The 19,520-nt window shown below is 41.5% G+C and overlaps 1 protein-coding gene across 2 annotated transcripts in view; it reads right to left on the minus strand.

Moving 5' to 3' along the window:
* Positions 1-19,520, minus strand: part of CCDC88A (coiled-coil and HOOK domain protein 88A) — an 865,879-nt gene that overhangs the window by 318,455 nt on the left and 527,904 nt on the right. For both annotated transcript variants that reach the window (XM_086927667.1, XM_086927666.1), the window contains exons 14-15: positions 15,488-15,625; positions 14,245-15,315 (exon numbers count right to left, since the gene is read on the minus strand). In XM_086927667.1, the coding sequence (XP_086783793.1) occupies positions 14,245-15,315; positions 15,488-15,625 (1,209 nt within the window). The remainder of the gene's footprint in view (positions 1-14,244; positions 15,316-15,487; positions 15,626-19,520) is intronic.

Raw genomic sequence — 19,520 nt, forward strand, 5'->3', positions numbered from 1 at the left:
GAAAAGCACGACACACAGTAGTGTCCAGTACCGCACCTATGAACAGGTTGCGCTGGGAGGGCACCAGGTGAGATTTGGGTACATTTATCGAAAAACCCAACCTGTGCAACAACTGAGTTGTCTCTTGCGGATGAATGGCAGAGCGTACCTGGAGATCAGCTCCCTCGGCAATGCACCTAAAAGACCTGAAGAAAAAGAGAAACGCCTACTTCAGGAAAATTAAACGCTCAAAATCAGACTTCTTCAGCCTCCAGCTCGACCAAGCAAAAAACCGTCCGAGAAAACTGTTTGAGCTAATCAGATCACAATCCAAGGATCAACCCCAACCACTCATCACTGCGCGTGAGGCGCCATCCTGTGAAGACTTCGCTGCTTTCTTTTCCCAAAAAACTGACAACATAAAGAGCGATCTCCTCATTGACGCAAGCCTCTACTCCAAACCACAGTGCCTAGCAGCCACTGAACCAAAAAACAATGCCACATGGTCAACCTTTGGCACATACTTAGAAGAAGAAATTGGCAAACTGCTCAGCACCCTGAAACCATCTAATCACCTCACGGACCCCCTTCCTGCTGCAGCAGTAAAAGACTTTACCCCCTTGCTTACCCCTCTCTGGACTAAAATTATCAACAGCTCTCTTCAACAGGGAAGCATACCTGACTCACTAAAAGTTGGTCAGGTCACACCTCTCCTAAAGAAACCTACAGCCGACCCCTCTGATCTCAACAACTACCGTCCCATTACCAATATTCCCACCCTCGCCAAACTGCTGGAAAAATTCGCACAACTACAATTGGCTAAACACATTGAACAATTTGATCTTCTCAAACCACATCAATCAGGCTTCCGAGCAGGGCACAGTACAGAAACGGCTATGACTCACATAATTGACGACGCACTTCAAATGCTAGACCGGAACGACACCTGCCTCCTCATCCTCCTTGATCTCTCTTCAGCATTTGATACTGTTAAACATGAGAATCTACTAGAGCTTCTAAACACAAGAATGGGCTTATCTGGAACTGTTCTCAAGTGGTTCACCTCCTTTCTTCACAACAGGTCGCAGAAATTCAAGAGCAACAACAGGATGTCCTCGCCAATACCCGTAACGCTAGGTGTCCCCCAAGGATCCTCTCTATCCCCAACTCTATTCAACCTAGTCATGGAACCGCTCACCACCTTGCTACAAGCATCCAATGTACACTTTCACATGTACGCAGATGACACCCAACTTTATCTCAAATTACAATCCCCCAAGGACATCTTGCTCCTGAACTCAACGATCAGATGCACCCAATCCTGGCTGGCCGATAATCATCTCAAACTCAATGCCCTGAAAACAGAATTCCTTCTGATCTCACCTCCAGCGAAGGCCTCCACCACTCAAATTTGGCTTAAAGACCTAACTGCACTCAATGTCCAACCCACCATCGTGGACTCAGCAAAATCCCTAGGCATAACACTCGACACCAATCTGAGCATGCAGCAACATATCAGCAAGGCAACAAAGGGAGCAAACTTCCAGACCAACACTCTGAGGAAACTTAAACCCTTCCTCCCAGCCAAAGACTTCCAAACCGCAGTACAAGCACTAGTCATCCCTCGAATTGAATACGGCAGCATCGCCCTCTGTGGACTCCCCCTAACTACAACCGCACCCCTAAGAGCTTCTCTAAACGCTGCAGCGAGACTCATCACTGGGTCAAAAAAACACTCCCATATTACCCCGGACTTGAAATCCCTGAACTGGCTGCCATTTGAAGCTAGAATACATCTGAAAATCGCCTGCCTGACACACAAGGCGGTACATCTAAACTCACCCAGATACCTCGCTCAGAAACTGACAATCTCTGGAGGAGCTAGAAACACCAGAGGCTCAAACAATTTTCTGTTGAAACCTCGAAGATTTCGGAAGGAAAAAACATATAAGCGCTCTTTCTCGGGAATGGCGCCTAGGATCTGGAACTCTCTCCCGCCCGAAACAAGACTTATCTCTTCCACCACACTCTTTAAAAATGAAGTAAAAGCTATCCTCATGGCTAAATACACCTGAACTACTATCTGGATCACTGTTAGTACTCTGCACCGATCTATACTACATGTTTGACCCTTTTGATTTTGTATTAACTGTTCTATTACTCACATGTTTGGCTTTGTAGCCACCTATTTGTACTACTTTGTACTCATGTTGGGCTTAGTTGCCACCTACTTGTACTAATTGACCTATTGATTTATCTGTTTAACCATGCCCATGTACTTCTCTTTGTAAAGCGCTCTGATATCTGCAAGGATCTTGTCCACGCTATATAAAACTTTCAAAATAAATAAATAAATAAATGATGGAGCACTATCTCTGGAGATTCTGCTTTGATCAGCCAATCGTCCAGATACGGGAATACCGGTATCTCCGATCTTCTGAGATGTGCAGCCACCACAGCCATCACCTTGGTGAAGACTCGAGGCGCAGTAGTAAGACCAAACGGAAGGACCGCAAACTGGTAGTGCTGCGATCCAACCGTGAAACGGAGATACTTCCTGTGCCACTTCAGGATGGAAATATGAAAATACGCATCCTGTAAGTCGATCGACACCGTCCAGTCCTCTTCCAGCAGCGCTTGAAGAACCTGCGCAAGGATGAGCATCTTGAACTTCTCCTGCTTCAGGTCAAGATTCAAGATCCTGAGATCCAGGATTGGACAAAGTCTGCCATACTTCTTGGGGGTCAGAAAATAACCGGAAGTAGCATCCCTGACCCCTCTCCTGCTCAGGAACCACCTCTATCGCACCCTTTCTGAACAGTGCCAGGACTTCCTCCTGCGGGAGTAGCAGGTGGTCCTCCGAACAATAACCCTGGCAAGGAGGGTAATTTGGGGGAAATTCCCGAAAGGAAAGAGCATACCCATTCTCCCATTCTCCACGAGATTGAGAACCCAATGATCTGATGTAGTCAATTCCCAATCTCGCAGAAAATGGGTAAGCTGACCCCCACCGGACCCACATGATCCGGAATGGCAGATCTAGGGCTGTTTTGCTGTGTTGGCAGGAGGCTGGGAAGGGGAAGAGGAGGAGGAGGAGGAGGCTTGGCGACCTCTAGGACGAGGTGTTTGTCTGCCCCTGTACAACTTGTACAGTGTATTTTGCTGCTGCTGCGGCTGCTGCTGTAATTGTCTGTAGGTCTGAAAGGAAGATCTGCCAAATCCCCTGCGCTTTCCAAAAAGAGCCCCTGGTCTGAAGTCCCAAATACTTTGCCGTCGCTCTGCTGTCTTTAAACCGCTCTAAAGCAGCGTCATCCTTCTTTCCAAACAATCCTGACCCATCAAAGGGCAAATCCATCAAAGCAGACTGAACATCCGCAGAAAATTCTGAAGATTTCAACCATGCAGCTCTCCTAGTGGCCACCGAAGAGCCCATCACTCTCGCCACTGAATCAGCCGTGTCCAGCCCACTCTGGATTACCTGCCTTGCCGCAGCCTGAGTGTCCGAATTCACTTCCTGAAAATCCTTCCTATCGTCCTCAGGAATTTTAGGCACCAATTGTTTGACGGAATCCATCAAAGCATGGATGTATCTACCCATCAGGCAAGTAGCATTTATAGACTTCAACGCCATGCTGGCTGAGGAAAAGATTTTCTTGGCCGCTTGGTCATGCTTCCTTGATTACTTTTCCCCAGGAACCTGTGGGAAAGCACCCGCAGATTTCTTTGAGCAGGCAGACTGCACAACCAAACTCTCTGGCAGGGGATGCGTTGACAAAAAGTCCGGGTCACCAGGTGACACTCTATACCTTCTTGCAACCGCCCTTGAAACAGCAGGGGCTGTAAGAGGTTTTTTCCACACCTCCTAAATAGGCTCGGCCAAAGCGTCATTAAATGGGAGCATTGCTTCAATAACAGAAGAAGGCGAGTGAAGGACCTCAGTTAGAATGTTAGACTTGTATTCAGGAGTAGGCAGAGTAATATTCAACAAGTCTGCAGCCTTCTTTATAACAACGTGATAAGGTGTCACATCCTTAGAAGGTACGTCAGATACAGAGGCCAAATCCCACTCAGGAGACACCTCAAGACCACTAGCCTATCTCAGGTCATCAAAAGGATCCTCCGAATCCTGCAGTTCACCTTCCTCCAAATTTTCATCACGATACCTCTCCTCTTCCAGAAGCCTCTGTGCCTCACGCCTCAACCTCTCCTTCATAAATGAAGTCGACGGATCTGGGACCGGATCCACCGGAGCCGGAGCTGACACCGAACTCGAAGTCAGAAGAGGCAGCTTAATCCGAGGTCGAACCGGATTCAGTATCGGAGTCGAGGGTATTGGCGTCGATGGATTCAGCATCGATGGAACCTGCGTCGAATGCCTCGGCATCGAATGCCTCGACGTCGCCGGGAAATGCCAATGCGAAGTTGGAGCCGGCATGAATGGCATAAAAGGCGCAGGAGCATAAGCCTGGGGGACACCCACATGGCATTCAGGAACTGACTAGGATCCTGACCTGGAGCCGGAAAGGCTGGATAAGAGCCCCCAGGATGCTCTTGAAGGAGCGGAGTCTTCTCGACTTCGGCCTCCACCTCAGGCTGGTGCACCGGGGTCGACGAACCCGCAGGCAACGAAGCCTCACCCTCCCCTTCTTCCTCTTCACCTTCATCCTCTTGACCAGAAGGATGGGATGGATTCGGAGAAGGATTTAGCAACTGCTTCAGAGACACAGTCGAATCCGCATGCAAAGCCTCACCCTCGGAGACCTGTACGTCCGACGCCGAGGCCACCGCTTCTTTTTGAAGTAACTTCCCCTGTGACTTAGGCCTTGAACTCGAGTCTTTCTCAGAATGATGGTGAGATTCATGACTCCTCTTCTTATGCTTCTTTCTTGAAGACCTCGAAGCATGCACCGAAGACGACTCTGAGTGCGATCTCGAACGAGACCGCGACCTCGAACGTCTAGTTCGTGATCTCAAACTCTTTTTATCTTTTTTGTTCTTCAACTTCGCTACCAGGAGTTTCGTCTCCCTCTCCCGGAGTGCCTTCGGAGTCATCTTTTTACAAGAAGGAAAATTTTCGACGTCATGATCGAAGCTCAAGCACCAAACGCAGCACTCGTCTGGATCAGTGATAGACCTCATTTTGCCAAATTCTCCGCACGCTTTAAATCCAGTCTTCTTCGTAGACATCCTGACAGAAGACAAAGAAAACACCAGTAGAAACACAAAGTAACAAAGTTACTATACAGCTACAAACGATCCCTTGAAAACCGTTAGCGTCGATGACGCAGAAAAAAGGGAACTGATGTCATCACGCCGGCGTGGGCCTTATGGTGTCGGTGACGTCAGTGGAGTCACGTCCGATGCCGTGCCCCTGTGACGTCGTCCACGTCGGCGCGAAGCTACAAAAAGAATTGCCTAATGTTGCTGAGCAAAGGGGATATTCACAAGGTGAGGAATCCGCTGGCAGATGTATCTATCAGAAATATGATGACTTAGACAAAGACCTATTATTGACTTGGGAAAAAGAGATAACTGCCAATTCAAACAAATTAGTGGGTATCCTTGTTGAAAACTCAGGTGGAAAAGTAGCCAGAATACTAAATGATATAGACATAGTTGAGTTTTATGAACTTGAGGCCAGAGAGAAGAACTATGGAATTCTTAATGATATCACAATGAGACACAAAACAAAGGAAAGTCAAACAACTGAGGAGGGATAAATATGATTATAATAGCGGAAGGATTTATTACCTTTTCTAAGAAATACGATCATTTGGTCCAGAGACACAAGAGTAAAAACAGGAGAGGGACACTCTATAAGCTCCAGCTCCACATCACTTGATACCCAGATGACCAATGAGAGTGAATTTGAAAGGGGAGAGGGGAGAGGGCACTTCAAGTGGTCTAGCTATCGAAAATAATGTTTTGAGAAGTCATGAGAATTAAGAGAGGAAATTGAGATCAGAACAAATTAACTGCACCCACAGGAAGACCAGCAGAGGAAAGAGAGGGGGCACAACCAGAGGTACGAAAAGGGATGAAGACCAGGTATTGGGACAAAAGGAATTAGGGGATGTCTCGGTAACCAATCTGACTGACAAACACTTAACTCCAGACATGATATCATTACCCACTAAGGATATGTGATTTTGCCCCAGTAACATGGGGGACATTTGAAAACTGAAAATTGACCTGTTCAAATTAATGAGATGTCTAAGGATTAAGGAACACTTTGAGATCAATCATCCTTCTAATAAAGATTTGCCTTTGTGGCAACAAGATTTTGCATCTAGTGACTTATCAATACAAGATGCACTTGACACGAAAATGTTGTTATCCATATCTGATTATGAGGGCGACCCATCCACGACTAGCATGATACTAAAGGATCTCAATATACAAATGGACCCTACTGTTACTAGTGGTCTGAAAGAAAAATCCAGATGGACGCCTAATTTACACATGAGTAACAATGTGGATATTTTCCACAAATGGATACTATGGGATCTGGATAAACATGATAACCAAAAAAGACTCTCTGTTAACAAAACTAACAACCTCAACAAATGAGAGCATGAGGCACTTAACACTCTTATGACGAACGATGATACAGGAGGATGACAAGAGTGGGAACATCGTAATCATGAATAGTATAGATTATGAACAAGACAATCATTCACAATTAAATTACCCTAATTGTTATGAAATCTTACCTACAAAAGGACCTGACACCCTCTGAACAGTGACGTACAATTCTAGGACCTAGGGAGTCTTTTCATCATACAACTTCCCTCACAGGTCAATTTAACCACTACTAGCCTGTTGGTCCCACTGTTCAAAATTCAATCTAAAAAACTTCCATGTACCACATTTCAAACAAGCCTTAAGAGGAAAAACTCCACCATAGAAGAGTGTGTCATGTAAAAAAAATGTGCAAAGAAGTCAGAATGTACCTCACATTAGTATCTCCAGGGTAGGGGGCGCTGGTATAAATCACCATTATGCCCACACTATCATCATCAGTAACTTTCTTGACAAAGAAATAGAAATGTGTAAAGATAAATTGCCTAGAGGTGAGAAATCAAAGAAAGAGAATCAGTGAAGAGTGTATGCAAAAGCACTATTAGTGCAAATATCACTTAGTGCCCAGCTGGTCACAGAAAATAAAGGAGATGATATCCTCAGAGTTAAAATGGGGTACCGATCACTTGCGAAAGGAAAATATTTAATATGCGCAGTGAAAGTCCTCAGATTAAAACAGCATCTATTTGGCCATTCACAAATACAAAGGCCAACATGTTGTGTTGCCTACTTTAATTGTGGCAACTTCATCAGGGCTGCTAGGGAATTTGTAATCCACATAACTTTATTGACACTCAGTTTTCGCTATTATCGTTTTACCCACCAAGTATCATACAATGAAGCTTTAGGTATTGTAAATGCACATTACTTATGACTGTATGCTCAAAACACAATTAAGGTTGCACAGTGTTGATTACACTTTTTGAGTATTTTTTGAGGTGACCCTATATATACTTTACTTAGATATACAATATCAGTGTTTTATGTTTGAAACGTGATAAATGTATGCATAGCACTGACTTTGATTAATGCCTAATGATACAGAATCTGTTTTCATAAATGTCACGATTACAATTCCCAGCAAATGCAAGTTATGTTTGAATTTAAATATGAAGACCTTCTGACTATGCGCATGGGTTTCCACTGCACAAATGTGCTCCACCGTTGTCCTAACATTGAGCACCATCACAATTGAAGTCACTATTTGGTGATTGCACCGAAATAACAGTATCACATAACCTGCTATAGTGATTCTAATTTTTATACTTCTTTTAGCCCTGAGGAAGTCGCGGGACAATTCTCCAGACAGTGCGACTAATCACAAGTTGGCTATGTCTAAGGCTTTGAACTAATACGGTCGAACAAAAAGAACAATAAAGAACTAAAGGAAAAGAAAATTACCACTTACTTCTGTTTATACTTTGTTTTGAATTTATCTGTGTGCGCTGGGGGACTACATACATTTAGTTTTGTTGTATTTGACTGCATACTAGGGAGGAGGGTGGTTCTCTCTACCTCTCCATCACCGCTACCTTTTACAATTAATTAGACATATTATTTTGTGAACTTTCCTTTAGGGCGCAGTTTCCCTACATATTCACCGCCCAACTTCTTTTAGTATATTCTTCAAAGTAGGGGGCAGCCCAGGGCACATAAATAATTCAAAATGAGTGACAGAATTAATAGAGACAAAGAAGCAGAAGACCTTTTTAACAACCTCAATAGATAGATATATAAAAATTTGTTTTAGTTCTCTCTCTGCCCCGCTTATGAGTTGAGATATTACGTGCTAAGAGTGAGTGAGACTATTAAGTGCTTTTGTTTTTACCACAGACTAACTATACTTAACTCTGTAGGTTTCAAGTTCTTTTCAAGTAGCTAAAAAGATAACCTTAACGCCATAAGTTTTGAATTTTTGGGGCAGCTAAAATGTATCTTGAAGGTATACAGATATGGGGTTAAGTATTGTAAACCTATGCTTACCTATATACACTTAGTTTCTCAATATTTCGCTCCTTGATATTTTTGCCACAATAATTGGCTCCCAGAGTATCAAGCATCAAAGATTGTGCTTTACATATGATACTCTCTGCTTGCCAGGAATGCCTCCTCATGCAAGGGAAGGCAATAGATGCCAAGGAAAGACAATCAATATCAGAGATGACGGTCAGAAGCAACGGATGCCACTTTAAGCTATGGATGCTTAACCCTGCTAGGGACGCTCACCTACACCAGTGTTGTCAACACCTTGTAAGGCTGACCACCCCATAACAAGCTACCAGTAATTAAATGATGCCCTTGCTCTATTATACAGGGCCCTCCAACAGTAATTTGTCCCCATAGCTTGGTGACAAGAAAGTTGCCACAGTCCACCGTAGAACTATCTTAGCATTATGTGTCTCCATGGTATCGGTAAGCACCCAGGGGCTTCTCAGTATTTCCTTCAGGCATACACAGTTTTCAATAAGGGCAGGCTATGGCCATCAGATTTGAAAACCTACTGCATACACTTTTCCACAATGTATAGTTGTAATAAAGTTAAGCCCCTCCACCCAGCACTCTGTCCTAGAACCCAATATGCATAGCTTTCAGCTATTTATAGTGGGTAGAGGGCACATGGCATGACCAAAAGCCTGTACTCCAAGAACTATATAGATTTACACCAAACCTGGCAAGAAGATAAAATTTACAGTGCAATGTCCAATTTTTTGTAGAAGTAAACCTGTATAGCAGTTGTGGTGCTATCTGTGGTTTATATATCAACAGTTCAGACTTGAAAGTGTAAAATGTATGTATATGTATACCGTCAAACCTTGGTCCAAAGACAAAAGTTGACATTTGCTGGCTTGGAAGGCTTTCATTGTTAACTTCAATGAACAAGAAGAAACAAGACTTTTCTTTCTGTCCCATGATTTGGCTTGCCAAAAGCGACATTCCGCAAAAACCTTTCAAATGGCCCATGAAGGGGTGGGCTATGTATGTATGTATGATGTAGTGCTACAGCTTGAACTTAGCCAGAAGGCAGCAGAGTCAAAGACAGGCATAACATCAATGAGTAATAGCAGAGGCAGCTCCTTTATAGGTTAATAATCTTTTAATGCATTGTGAGGTACCGTTCTTTAAAGAGGTGGATCTTTAATTCTTTCCTAAACTGAAGCAGTGTTGGGGTGGTCCTGATGGATGTTCCAGATCCTGGGTGCACAGGTGATATGGCCTGCTGCCTTGCTTTTTCATTTTTTACACTTCTTAGTCTGCTATCTGAAAGTGTCCTGGATGCAAGTGTGTAGGGTACCACTGGAAGATAATTAGAGGTGCTGGTCGTGATGACATGGAAAATGATGTAGTTGGTTTTCAAGATGATGCAGGTTGGCCAGGAGAGCTAATGGAGATCTGGCAGGATGGGGTGATAATCACATTTCTTCAGGCCTTACATGAGATGTGCTGCAGGATGTAGGATGCCCTGAAGGGGTGCCCAAGGGCAATCTGGGAGGCCATGGAGCAGGGCATTACCATCACCCAGAGAAATATGAGTGCTTGAACAGCAAGTCTAAAATTTTTATCTGGAAAAAACGGGTTTCACTTTGTTTAGAAGAAAGGGCTGGTTACAAGCCATCTTTGTTTCTTTGGCAATGTGGTCTTTGAGGGTGAGATTAGTGTCAAGGTGAATCCAGGTTGCTTGGCATTCAGTGAAAGATGGCGTTTGAAGCCAGCAAAGTTCATGTCATTGTACTGTGTATTGTTCTTGGCGATATACAGGAATTCTGTTATTGTTGGGTTGAGATTCAGAAAGGCGCTGGACATCTAGGTCTGAATAATGTGCCAGCAGTATTTGAGGTGCTCGATGTCTGAAGTTGAAGAGACTTTCAGATACAGTTGCGTATCATCCACATTTGGCAAATCTTGATGCTGTTATCTATGAGTAGAGCACCAACTAGAGCACCACATCAGTCACAGACTGCCCCATGTGCAATGAAACCACACTCTAGAAGTGTGGAAAATACTTTAATTTCCGAAGGAACATAGTTAGTAAAGGTAAAACGGTTGATAAATATAGGTCTTGTTTTGTGTACTTGGTGTGTGGATGATTTAGGGAATGAAAAGAATTCACAAACCATGGCCTGAAGATTATTCATAAATTGGAAGTTTCATGTGAACTGCTAAACAAGGTTTGTGAACCAGGCACTTGACTTATCAAGAGCAGTTTATAGACAGAAATCCTGCTTAAGAAACCTTAAATGTAATTAAGATCAACTGCAGTACATAAGCCACTAGAAACTGATTTGTGCTTTAAACAATTCCCACAATAATAGGAAAGGCATGGAAATCCATTGGAACAAGGATCACTGTTGTTGAAATATAAGGTAAACCCTACAAAAGCCTCAAATTAGGCTGTTAAGTGTATTAGCCCACTAGACCATAATGCAACAAAGTTCACACTTCAATGGAAGATGCTTTGATTTGCGTCGCATTAGCGTAAAGTTGTTGCTGAAAAACATTTTTGTCGGAATCTGTTCAGTAACTAAGTGACACTTTGTCTAACATCCATTTGTCAGAGCAGATTTTATTCCCTCTGTGAGAAAATCCCTAGGTCCACTCCTTGCTCTGGTGTAGTTTGTTCAGGGCATTTGTGAATCATTACATCTGAAAAGGATGGAATGGCCTGTAACATTGCTAAAGGGCTCAATCCTAGCTCAAACGCTGGTCAAACTCTACATGGAACTGCGGAGTTCAATCTTCACAGAATCAAGTGCTTCCTTTCATCAATAGGTGGCAGACACACAGTTGAATTCCAAAATAAAAGTCTATGGCTGGGAACATCCCTATTCCCTCATTTATTTATTTGAAAATGGTTATATAGAGCGAACTTATTCCTAGTGAATGAAGGCAAAAACATATAACCAATAAGCATAATCTGTATACATAAAAAATAAAATAACAGTAAGGTCGTAAAATGGAATTCTGAAGGTTTAGTCTAGAAATGTGTTCATAAATAAAAGTTTGACTTCTTTCTTGAAAGATGTAGTTGAAGGGATTAATCTTATTTCAGGGGAGAGAGAGAATTACAAATTCAAAGGACGATGCCGGAAAAGCTCTATTGTAGGTGTTCTTCTTGAAGAAACGCTGTGGTTTTAGCGGTAGAAATTCTTCAGGAAGAAAACCTACAGCAGAGCCTTTTCTGGCATCTTGTCTGGTAAAACTGCTTACATGGATTTATGAAAAGTTTTTAAGCCTTAACCCACAATAGACTGAATTCCTAATTTCCTCCCATCACAGAATCAATTTCGAACCCCTCTTTCAAGAAGGCCTGGCAACAAAAGACTTCTTTCAACTTTGCAAACAGGAAAATCTCTGGATTTTACTAAAGACTTTACACTCAGTCGCATATTACGTGTCAATCAAGTTGGCAAATCTGCACATTACTTCCTTGTCTAACTCACGTTAATTCTAGACACCAATTAAGAACTAATGTTCAAGCTCTAGTCATTTCAATATTTGACTTCAGCAATGAAATTCTGTGAAACTCTAATTCACAGTAGTATAACTTATGTTGCTAAAACAACCTTTTAGTCATGGTGAATTTTAGTTATAGCTGAGTAGTTGCCCACCACAGGACTGAAAAGGAAATACGAAAATGGCTCTATAATTCATATTGCTTTAATTCTAGTAACTAGTAGTGAGATTAGCTTGTTAGTTTTGCCTCTGGAATAGTAAGAATAAAGTTCATGCTTCCTGTCAGGCGGTAACACTCCCTACAAACCTGCTAGTCATGTTTAGCTTAGTCCAATGGCTGAAAATTAGTGGCTTATGGCTGAATCTAACCTCCATTCTGATTAGCATAGATTCCTATTCCTGACTGGAGGTAGGATGAGGCGTCCTATAACCACATGTGGTGCAAAGTGGTCACAAGCGATGGTGCCAATGTTTTGCAATAATAACAAAAGCAGAAACTGAAAAACATAAGTGTAAACTAAAAATCACAAAATAATAAACAAATACATAAAGGCAATGCATCTTTTAAAACAGAACTAGCATCTCTACAGCCAGTACCAACATAACCAACTGAGATTGCTGTTACGAAAGGGTAGCATCAAGCAGCTGGGTCCTAGGAGACTGCACCACCAGTACTAGTCACGCCAAATTCACTGCCTGACAGGCGGCCATTCGGACACGGCTCCATGGACACGACGCGACGTACAAACTATTCGGGTTTACTCTAAGAGAATCCCTTTCCGACCCAAGAGCTTCTTATACATTTTTTTACAGAAGTGACAATTTTCCCCTCAATATTGACTACATTTGAAGGATTTCCTTCACCGCCAAATAATCTTATTTGCCCTGAAGAAGCCCATGTTTGGGTGAAACTAGTTGGCTGGTTTCATCTTCTGCATACTGAAAATAAAAGACAAATAACAGAATTTCAATATGTCGTCTCATTAAATGTTTACATATTGCTCTATTGTTATAAGTTGCCTCTCATCTAACTAGCTTCTGTTAAGAAAGGGCTTGTGAACAGAGAAGGGTGGTGCCTAGCTGCTTAAAAATTCTGTGCTGTTCACAAGATGGATGATAACTATCGGGGCAGGAGAGACGAGGCATGATGACCGCGGACGACAGTTAAATCAACGAAAAAGATTTTCACTACTGAGAGAGTGTGGAACGAAAAGTAATTTAATATGGAATCTGTCTGATGAGAAACACGAAGAATAGAGGCAGTCCTGCCCATCAAAAATAAAGGGCGACCATAAACAAGAGCTCCAGCAGAAACACATGTCTCTTCCTGCTACGCAAACCAAGCTACAGAATAAATATAACCTCTAGTCGATGTACTTGTTGTACACTTGGGGGATTGGTTATTGGTGCTACAGAGAAGCTAAAAACTCGTACACAGAAGAAATAACACATAACTGGGTATTACTAAATGAAAGGTACCCTGCACACACACGCTGAGGGGAGAATAAACTTTTTCTCATATGGTCCTGAGGAAGGTGGTCAGAATCCACCGAAATGCGCGTAGACCTGGCGTGGAAATACACAAATAATATCTGTGTTACCTTAACCTTAGAAATTGTTTATGGGTTTGGAAAGAGTGTAGAAATGTATGAATGAGTAAGTGTGTATGGTGTTTGGTGTGTGTCAGACAGGCTCTTGATCTTCACTGTATGAACACTTGTTGTTTTTTAAATACATTGTAAAGATAAAGGTATTTCTCACTGTATTTTAATGCTGATCTGATTATAACCTATGTTTATGAATTTATGAGTACATAAGGTAAAGAGTTAAAAAGAAGAAAAAATATTTTTGATATACTACAGAAAAAGAATAAAAATAATAAAATATTTAAAATGAGATAACTAATTTTGTTGTATCTGTGTTAATATGAAGGCTAACTGATTGACTTTATGAGCCACGCCACATAGGAAAGTATAAATTGACCACAGGGGAATTTCAGTATTTTTTCCATTGATGTTGTCCTCTCTTTTCCCTGGTCATTCAATTAACCATAGAGGGGGTCCCAAATATATGCTGTCACAAGATGGACAGTGTCATGAAACATCATTATTTACAAGATTATCTATTTTTTCAGAACCCTATTTCAATTAAGTTGTATACAGAAACACATTTAAAGTGCACTCTTTCAGAAAAAATACACAGGTATGTTATCTAGATATTTTGGAAAATTACCTCTCGCAACGTGAGAAGAGTTTTCTTATCAATTGTTGCTCTTTTAACAAGTTCCCTATTTTCCTTTTCCAGCTCTTTCAATCTTACACATGACTCTTTTAAAACATTTGCTTCCTTAAAAAGCAATTTATTTTCTTTTTCTAAACTGGAAATTTTCATATTATCCTCTTCAAGTGTAATGTCTTTAATTTCGGCCTGTTGTCGAAGCCTCTTATTCTCTTTCTCCAGTTGTTTCTTGTCTTTTTCCAACTGCGATGTTTCCTGTTCTAACAGCTTACTTTCTTTTTCCAACTGTTCCAGTCGTTTACTGGATATTTTTAACTCTTCAAGATTCTTTTGCATTGTGTGGTTCTCTGCCTCTAAGTCTTGAATGTCACCTTCTAGCTGTTGAATTTTTTTGTTGCTATTTTCCAAAGCTTTCTGTAACCTTTGGTTTTCTGTATCCAGTCCTTGGTAGCTGACTTCTAAACGTTCAGTCTTCTTAGATGAAGCCCTCATAAGATCCATTGCTCTCCTCATTTGCTCCTTTTCATTGTCAAGTTCTTTATTTTCTAATTCTAACTGTGCCACTTTGATGTTTGTGCACTTCAGAGATTCAATAGTTCTTCGCAGTTCCAAGTTTTCTTCATCAAGTTGAGAATTCTCTTTCTCTAATGATTCCAGTTGAAATGAGAGGTTCTTTAGATTATCCAAAGTCTTTTTTAGCTTACGGTTTTCTAGTTCCAAGACAGAATTTTCGTGCTCCAGTGTCTCAATCTTCTCACATGTGATTTTCAAGCTTGTGATCTTTTTCTGCAATTGTTCATTCTCCTTTTGAAGGTGATGGAGTTCTTTTTGAAGCTCATCTGCTTTTTCTCCTTTCTCTTTATAAAGTTCCAATTCTTTTTTCAGTTGCTTCCTTTCAAACTCCATCTTATTTAGTTTGCTGCTGGTTTCTTTTATGGACTGATGAAGAATTTTGTTTTCTTTTTCAATGTCTTTTACTCTTGCCTCAGTGCCAATTTGTGACCTCTGTCTAAGCGACGTTATAGTTTGATTCAAATGCTCTGCCTCCTGTTCCAGCCCTTTTATCTGCTCAATGAAACAAAAAGAGAAAAACATTAGATGGGTTCTATTCAGTTTAATCGCTAATACATCAAGGAAACATGGCAGTACAATTCTGAAAAAAACTGAAGCTATAACACCTATATGATACTATTGTGATTTGAAAAATTGTCAAGTGAAATGTAAACGTTTTGCTCACCTGTCGTTCAGAGTTTTCTCGAAGAGTCTCAAGTGTTTTCTCAAGTTGTCCTTTTTCTTTCAGTAAATCATTGTTCAAATTTTGACTACTTTGAAGGCTTTGCCTCTCATGGCATATTTCACTTTCTAGTCTTTCTAACTAAAAAAAATGATAAACAAACATCATGTAAATGAGCCATTATCCACCTGACAAAAATAAGAATAAATTAAAGGTTGTAAGATGTTTTTTCTAGCACTTACACCCACTTCTATCCACTTTCTGCTATGAGGAAAAAGGTTACTTCCCTGTAATGGACGTTTCCCCGTATTGGTATCTTTCACAAATTCACATGCTTGAATCATTCCAGTCATCGAGCTGGGTGGCCTACTGTAAAATTCAGAAAGTAGTACTATGACAAACAATACCTGCAATGGCTGAAAAATATTTACGTATTATCCTGTCCACATAATTTGAAAATATCTAAGCTTCAGCCAATCAGAATGCAGCATCCTGAACAGCACTTGCCCCCAGGCTCCCATACTTCAGATCTTTTTTAACAAAGTGAACCTTTTTTGAAGAACAGTTAGTTGTACTGAATAGGTGGGACCACATAAGGGAGGAGGGTGAGGAGCAAGTGAATCTATAACAAATGCCAATACTGGAGAACTACAGCAATTTTATCTCCTTCTCCTGTATAGAATCATTAAAAGAGTCACATGACTGAACAAGAATAGTAAGCAGTTAAACAATACATACTAAACTATTGTTGCAGATGTTGAGAAGTGAAAGACAAAAAAGGCTCACTTTATTGGAACAAATACTGTAACAATGGCTTCCCCAGTACTGCGTCCTGTTGAATCCAAATAGTAATGCTGGGTGAATATTTGTATATTCTTCCACATTGCTGCTTACACATGTCTTGTATTGACACACCAGCAGATACAGCAGTACAAGTAAAAACACTTATTGTTGTCAGATCCCGATTAGCCCACAACAAGACAGTTCCTGCTAGACCCAGATTTACTCTGCATCATGCTGTAAATATCATGTTTCCTATCTGGAGTTGGTTACAAAGGGAGGTGCGATCTGGGGCAAGGTCATTCTCTTAGTGGTTCCTGGTTGTTCCGCTACTTCTTTAGGTCAGCGCTCTAGTGGTTATTGCAGGCGGCCATTTCATGACCGCTCGCGCGATCTTCTGCGCACTTCAACTGTGAATTTCTGGCGGTTAGACGTGCTTAGCCGCACGCGTCTGGTAATTCCGCAATTTGCTTGATAAATTTTCTCCGCAAGACTTAGGAGCTCAGGAACTGTTGTCCGCTCCTATACTTCAGTCCCACAGATCCAGTTAATCTTTCGTAGCAGCCTTTTCCTCGTCTGCATATTTTCTCGGCGGCTTGCTGAGGAAATTCTGAAGTCTGCGCTGGAAAGGATCCTCTCTCTCAGTCAGCACCTGGTAGTAGTTAGCAGTCCGCATATCATTGACTCAGCTTCTGTGGTAAGAGACTTCGATTCCGGTGCATATCGTCTGAGAAGTTAAGTCTGAGATTCCGCATTCCAGCCTTCTTACACTTTGAACTGTTATCATTCATTGCGAAGCTGAACTGTTTTGAACTCAGTCTAAGGAGAACAGTGTGAATAAAGGGTTTTCCATTTTGGGCAATGAGAAGAAGCTTATGCTGAGGATATTATCAGTAGGGTTATTCTTCCATGACTTCAACCAGCCTCCAGTCAACTGATGTCAAGTATATAGGGGTATCTCATTCTATGCATAAAATAGATACAGTTGTATACCACCTGTAACTTTCCAGTCTGGAGGTTTTGCCTTGGAAATCCACTTGTGTAGCTTTATTCCTGAAAAGAGACAATTATTCCTCACAAGAAAATTATATAAGAGAGCAGCTAACTCCACACATTAATAAGGTAGGCAGAGTCTGGGAATAAACAAGAGTAGTTTGAGAAGCCAAGCATTTGTAGAACTGTAGTAATGTTGTGCTTACTGTTCTAGGTGCAACTCGACCTGAGTAGAAGAGTCTAGAAGGCACCGGTGTGGAAGCCTCTCTTTTGTCTGTCCACTTCCCCTTTCCCTTTCATTCCTGGACTCAGAGTTCTCTGGGTCTAGGGGTGTGGGGGAGTTGGGAACTACTCTTCAGAAGATATTAGTCCTTCCCGTCTGCTGCTCCCACGGAATCAGAGGAATTCAGGTACCTTCTTGACAATTGTTGAGCGTGCATTCACCTTACTTGTTTGTTGTATTTGCAATGACAAAACACAATAGCCACAGAGATCCAGTGGGCTATGCTTTGTTTTGACAGAGACCTTATTTGGGGTACCACAGGGTACGAACAGTTGATCTGTCTTTCTAAATTCTTTAGTCCGGACAATGTAAAATCTCAAGCATCTTCTTACATCAAGGTTGGGAAGGGCTTCTCCGCCACATGCTTCAGAAAGAATGTCTTTAAAACCACTGGCTCATTTAAGTGAAAATCTGATGGTACATTTGGAATGAAAAAAGGGTTATAACTTAATATAACCTGGTCAATCCCAAATTTGTATGTATGGCTCTATGTAGAAAAGGGCCTGTATTTCACTCTTCTTGCAGAAGTCAATGCTGACAGTAACACCAACTTCCAGGAAAGATATTGCAGTTCAGCTTTGTGAATGGGTTCAAAATAAATCTTCATCAACTGCAAAAGTACTTTATTTAATAGCCAAAGAGTTAGTGGATACTTCAATGAAGGATATGCTCTAAAAAGTTTCACAATTTTATTAGATCACAGAGATGGTTTTTGGAAGATATTCTGAAGCGTGAAACAGTTGCTAAAGGTGCTTTAAAAAATGATTGAGAAACACCTGATTGGGCCAGGTGTAATTGATAAGGTAGCGCCTGTTCCAGGCTAGAGGGCTTACAGTTGTTCTTATTGTCCAGACAGTATGGGCAGAAATGCTTCCATTTACATTTGTAACGTTTGGTTAGTTGTCTTTGCACCTTTGAAACCATGGGTGTTGGAGGGTGAGGGGGGAGCGTAGGCATAAATTCCTGATCATGCTATCAAAAATGCATTCCCTCATGACTCTAGTTGCGTAAAATTGGCATTTACGTTTCTGGGCAGTTTAAAACAGATGCAGCTTTGGTTTGCCCCAATTACTGAATATCACATTCAGCAGTTGCTGATTTAACTCCCATTTGTGGCAGTTCTTTGTAATCATGCTCTATGAGACAATCCACTGATTGTCATTGCCCGGCAGATGCTCACCCATAGTTCTGATTTGATGTTGTACTGACCATTCCCACATTTTGTGTGCTTGCACAGATATTAGCAGGGATTTTATGCCTCCTTGTTTTTTGACAAAATGCTTTATTGTTGTATCATCTGAGCCTACTAGGATGAAAGAGTCTCTGGTTTTAGGCAGAAACGTCTGAAGACCAACTGCCACGGCTTTTAAGAGTAGGAGATGATATACAAACTCAACTCTTTCAGTGGCCATTTCCTGGTTATTACCAGATCTTGTATATGCACTCCACACATGTCTAGGGAACCTTCTGTGGTCAGTACAAAGTGTGGTACTTGAGCAAAAAAGGCAAACCTACTGCAATATTTATTTCTAGAGTTCGCGAGTACACCAGCTTTCACTTAGAGTGATGTTCACTATACTTTTTAAGTAACCCTGGGTTCGAAACCACTGCTTCTCCAGTGCCTTATTCATAGGCAACAAAACAGAATTAGAGGGATTCTTGATGACATCATCCCTATTAGAGTTTTTGAACAGGCATTAGGAATCTCTTTAACAATTTGTTGGCAATGTCCATCATTTTTTTTAATGTCTTTCAAGCATGTCTTTTGTAGTATCCAGAATGATCCAAATGAATGTTATCTTCCTGCATGGTTGGAGGTACAATTTGACTCTGTTGAGAGTAAGCCCTACATTTTCTGAAAGTTGTGGACAAACCTTGGTTGACTTTTTAGCCAGTCCTAAGGTAAGGAAACATTTGGTGACAATTTCTTTCTCAAATGTGGGGCCACTGGAGCTAGACATTTTGTAAAAATATGCAGGG

Source organism: Lissotriton vulgaris, chromosome 6 (genome assembly GCF_964263255.1).
Source record: "Lissotriton vulgaris chromosome 6, aLisVul1.2, whole genome shotgun sequence".
NCBI classification, from domain to species: Eukaryota; Metazoa; Chordata; class Amphibia; order Caudata; family Salamandridae; genus Lissotriton; species Lissotriton vulgaris.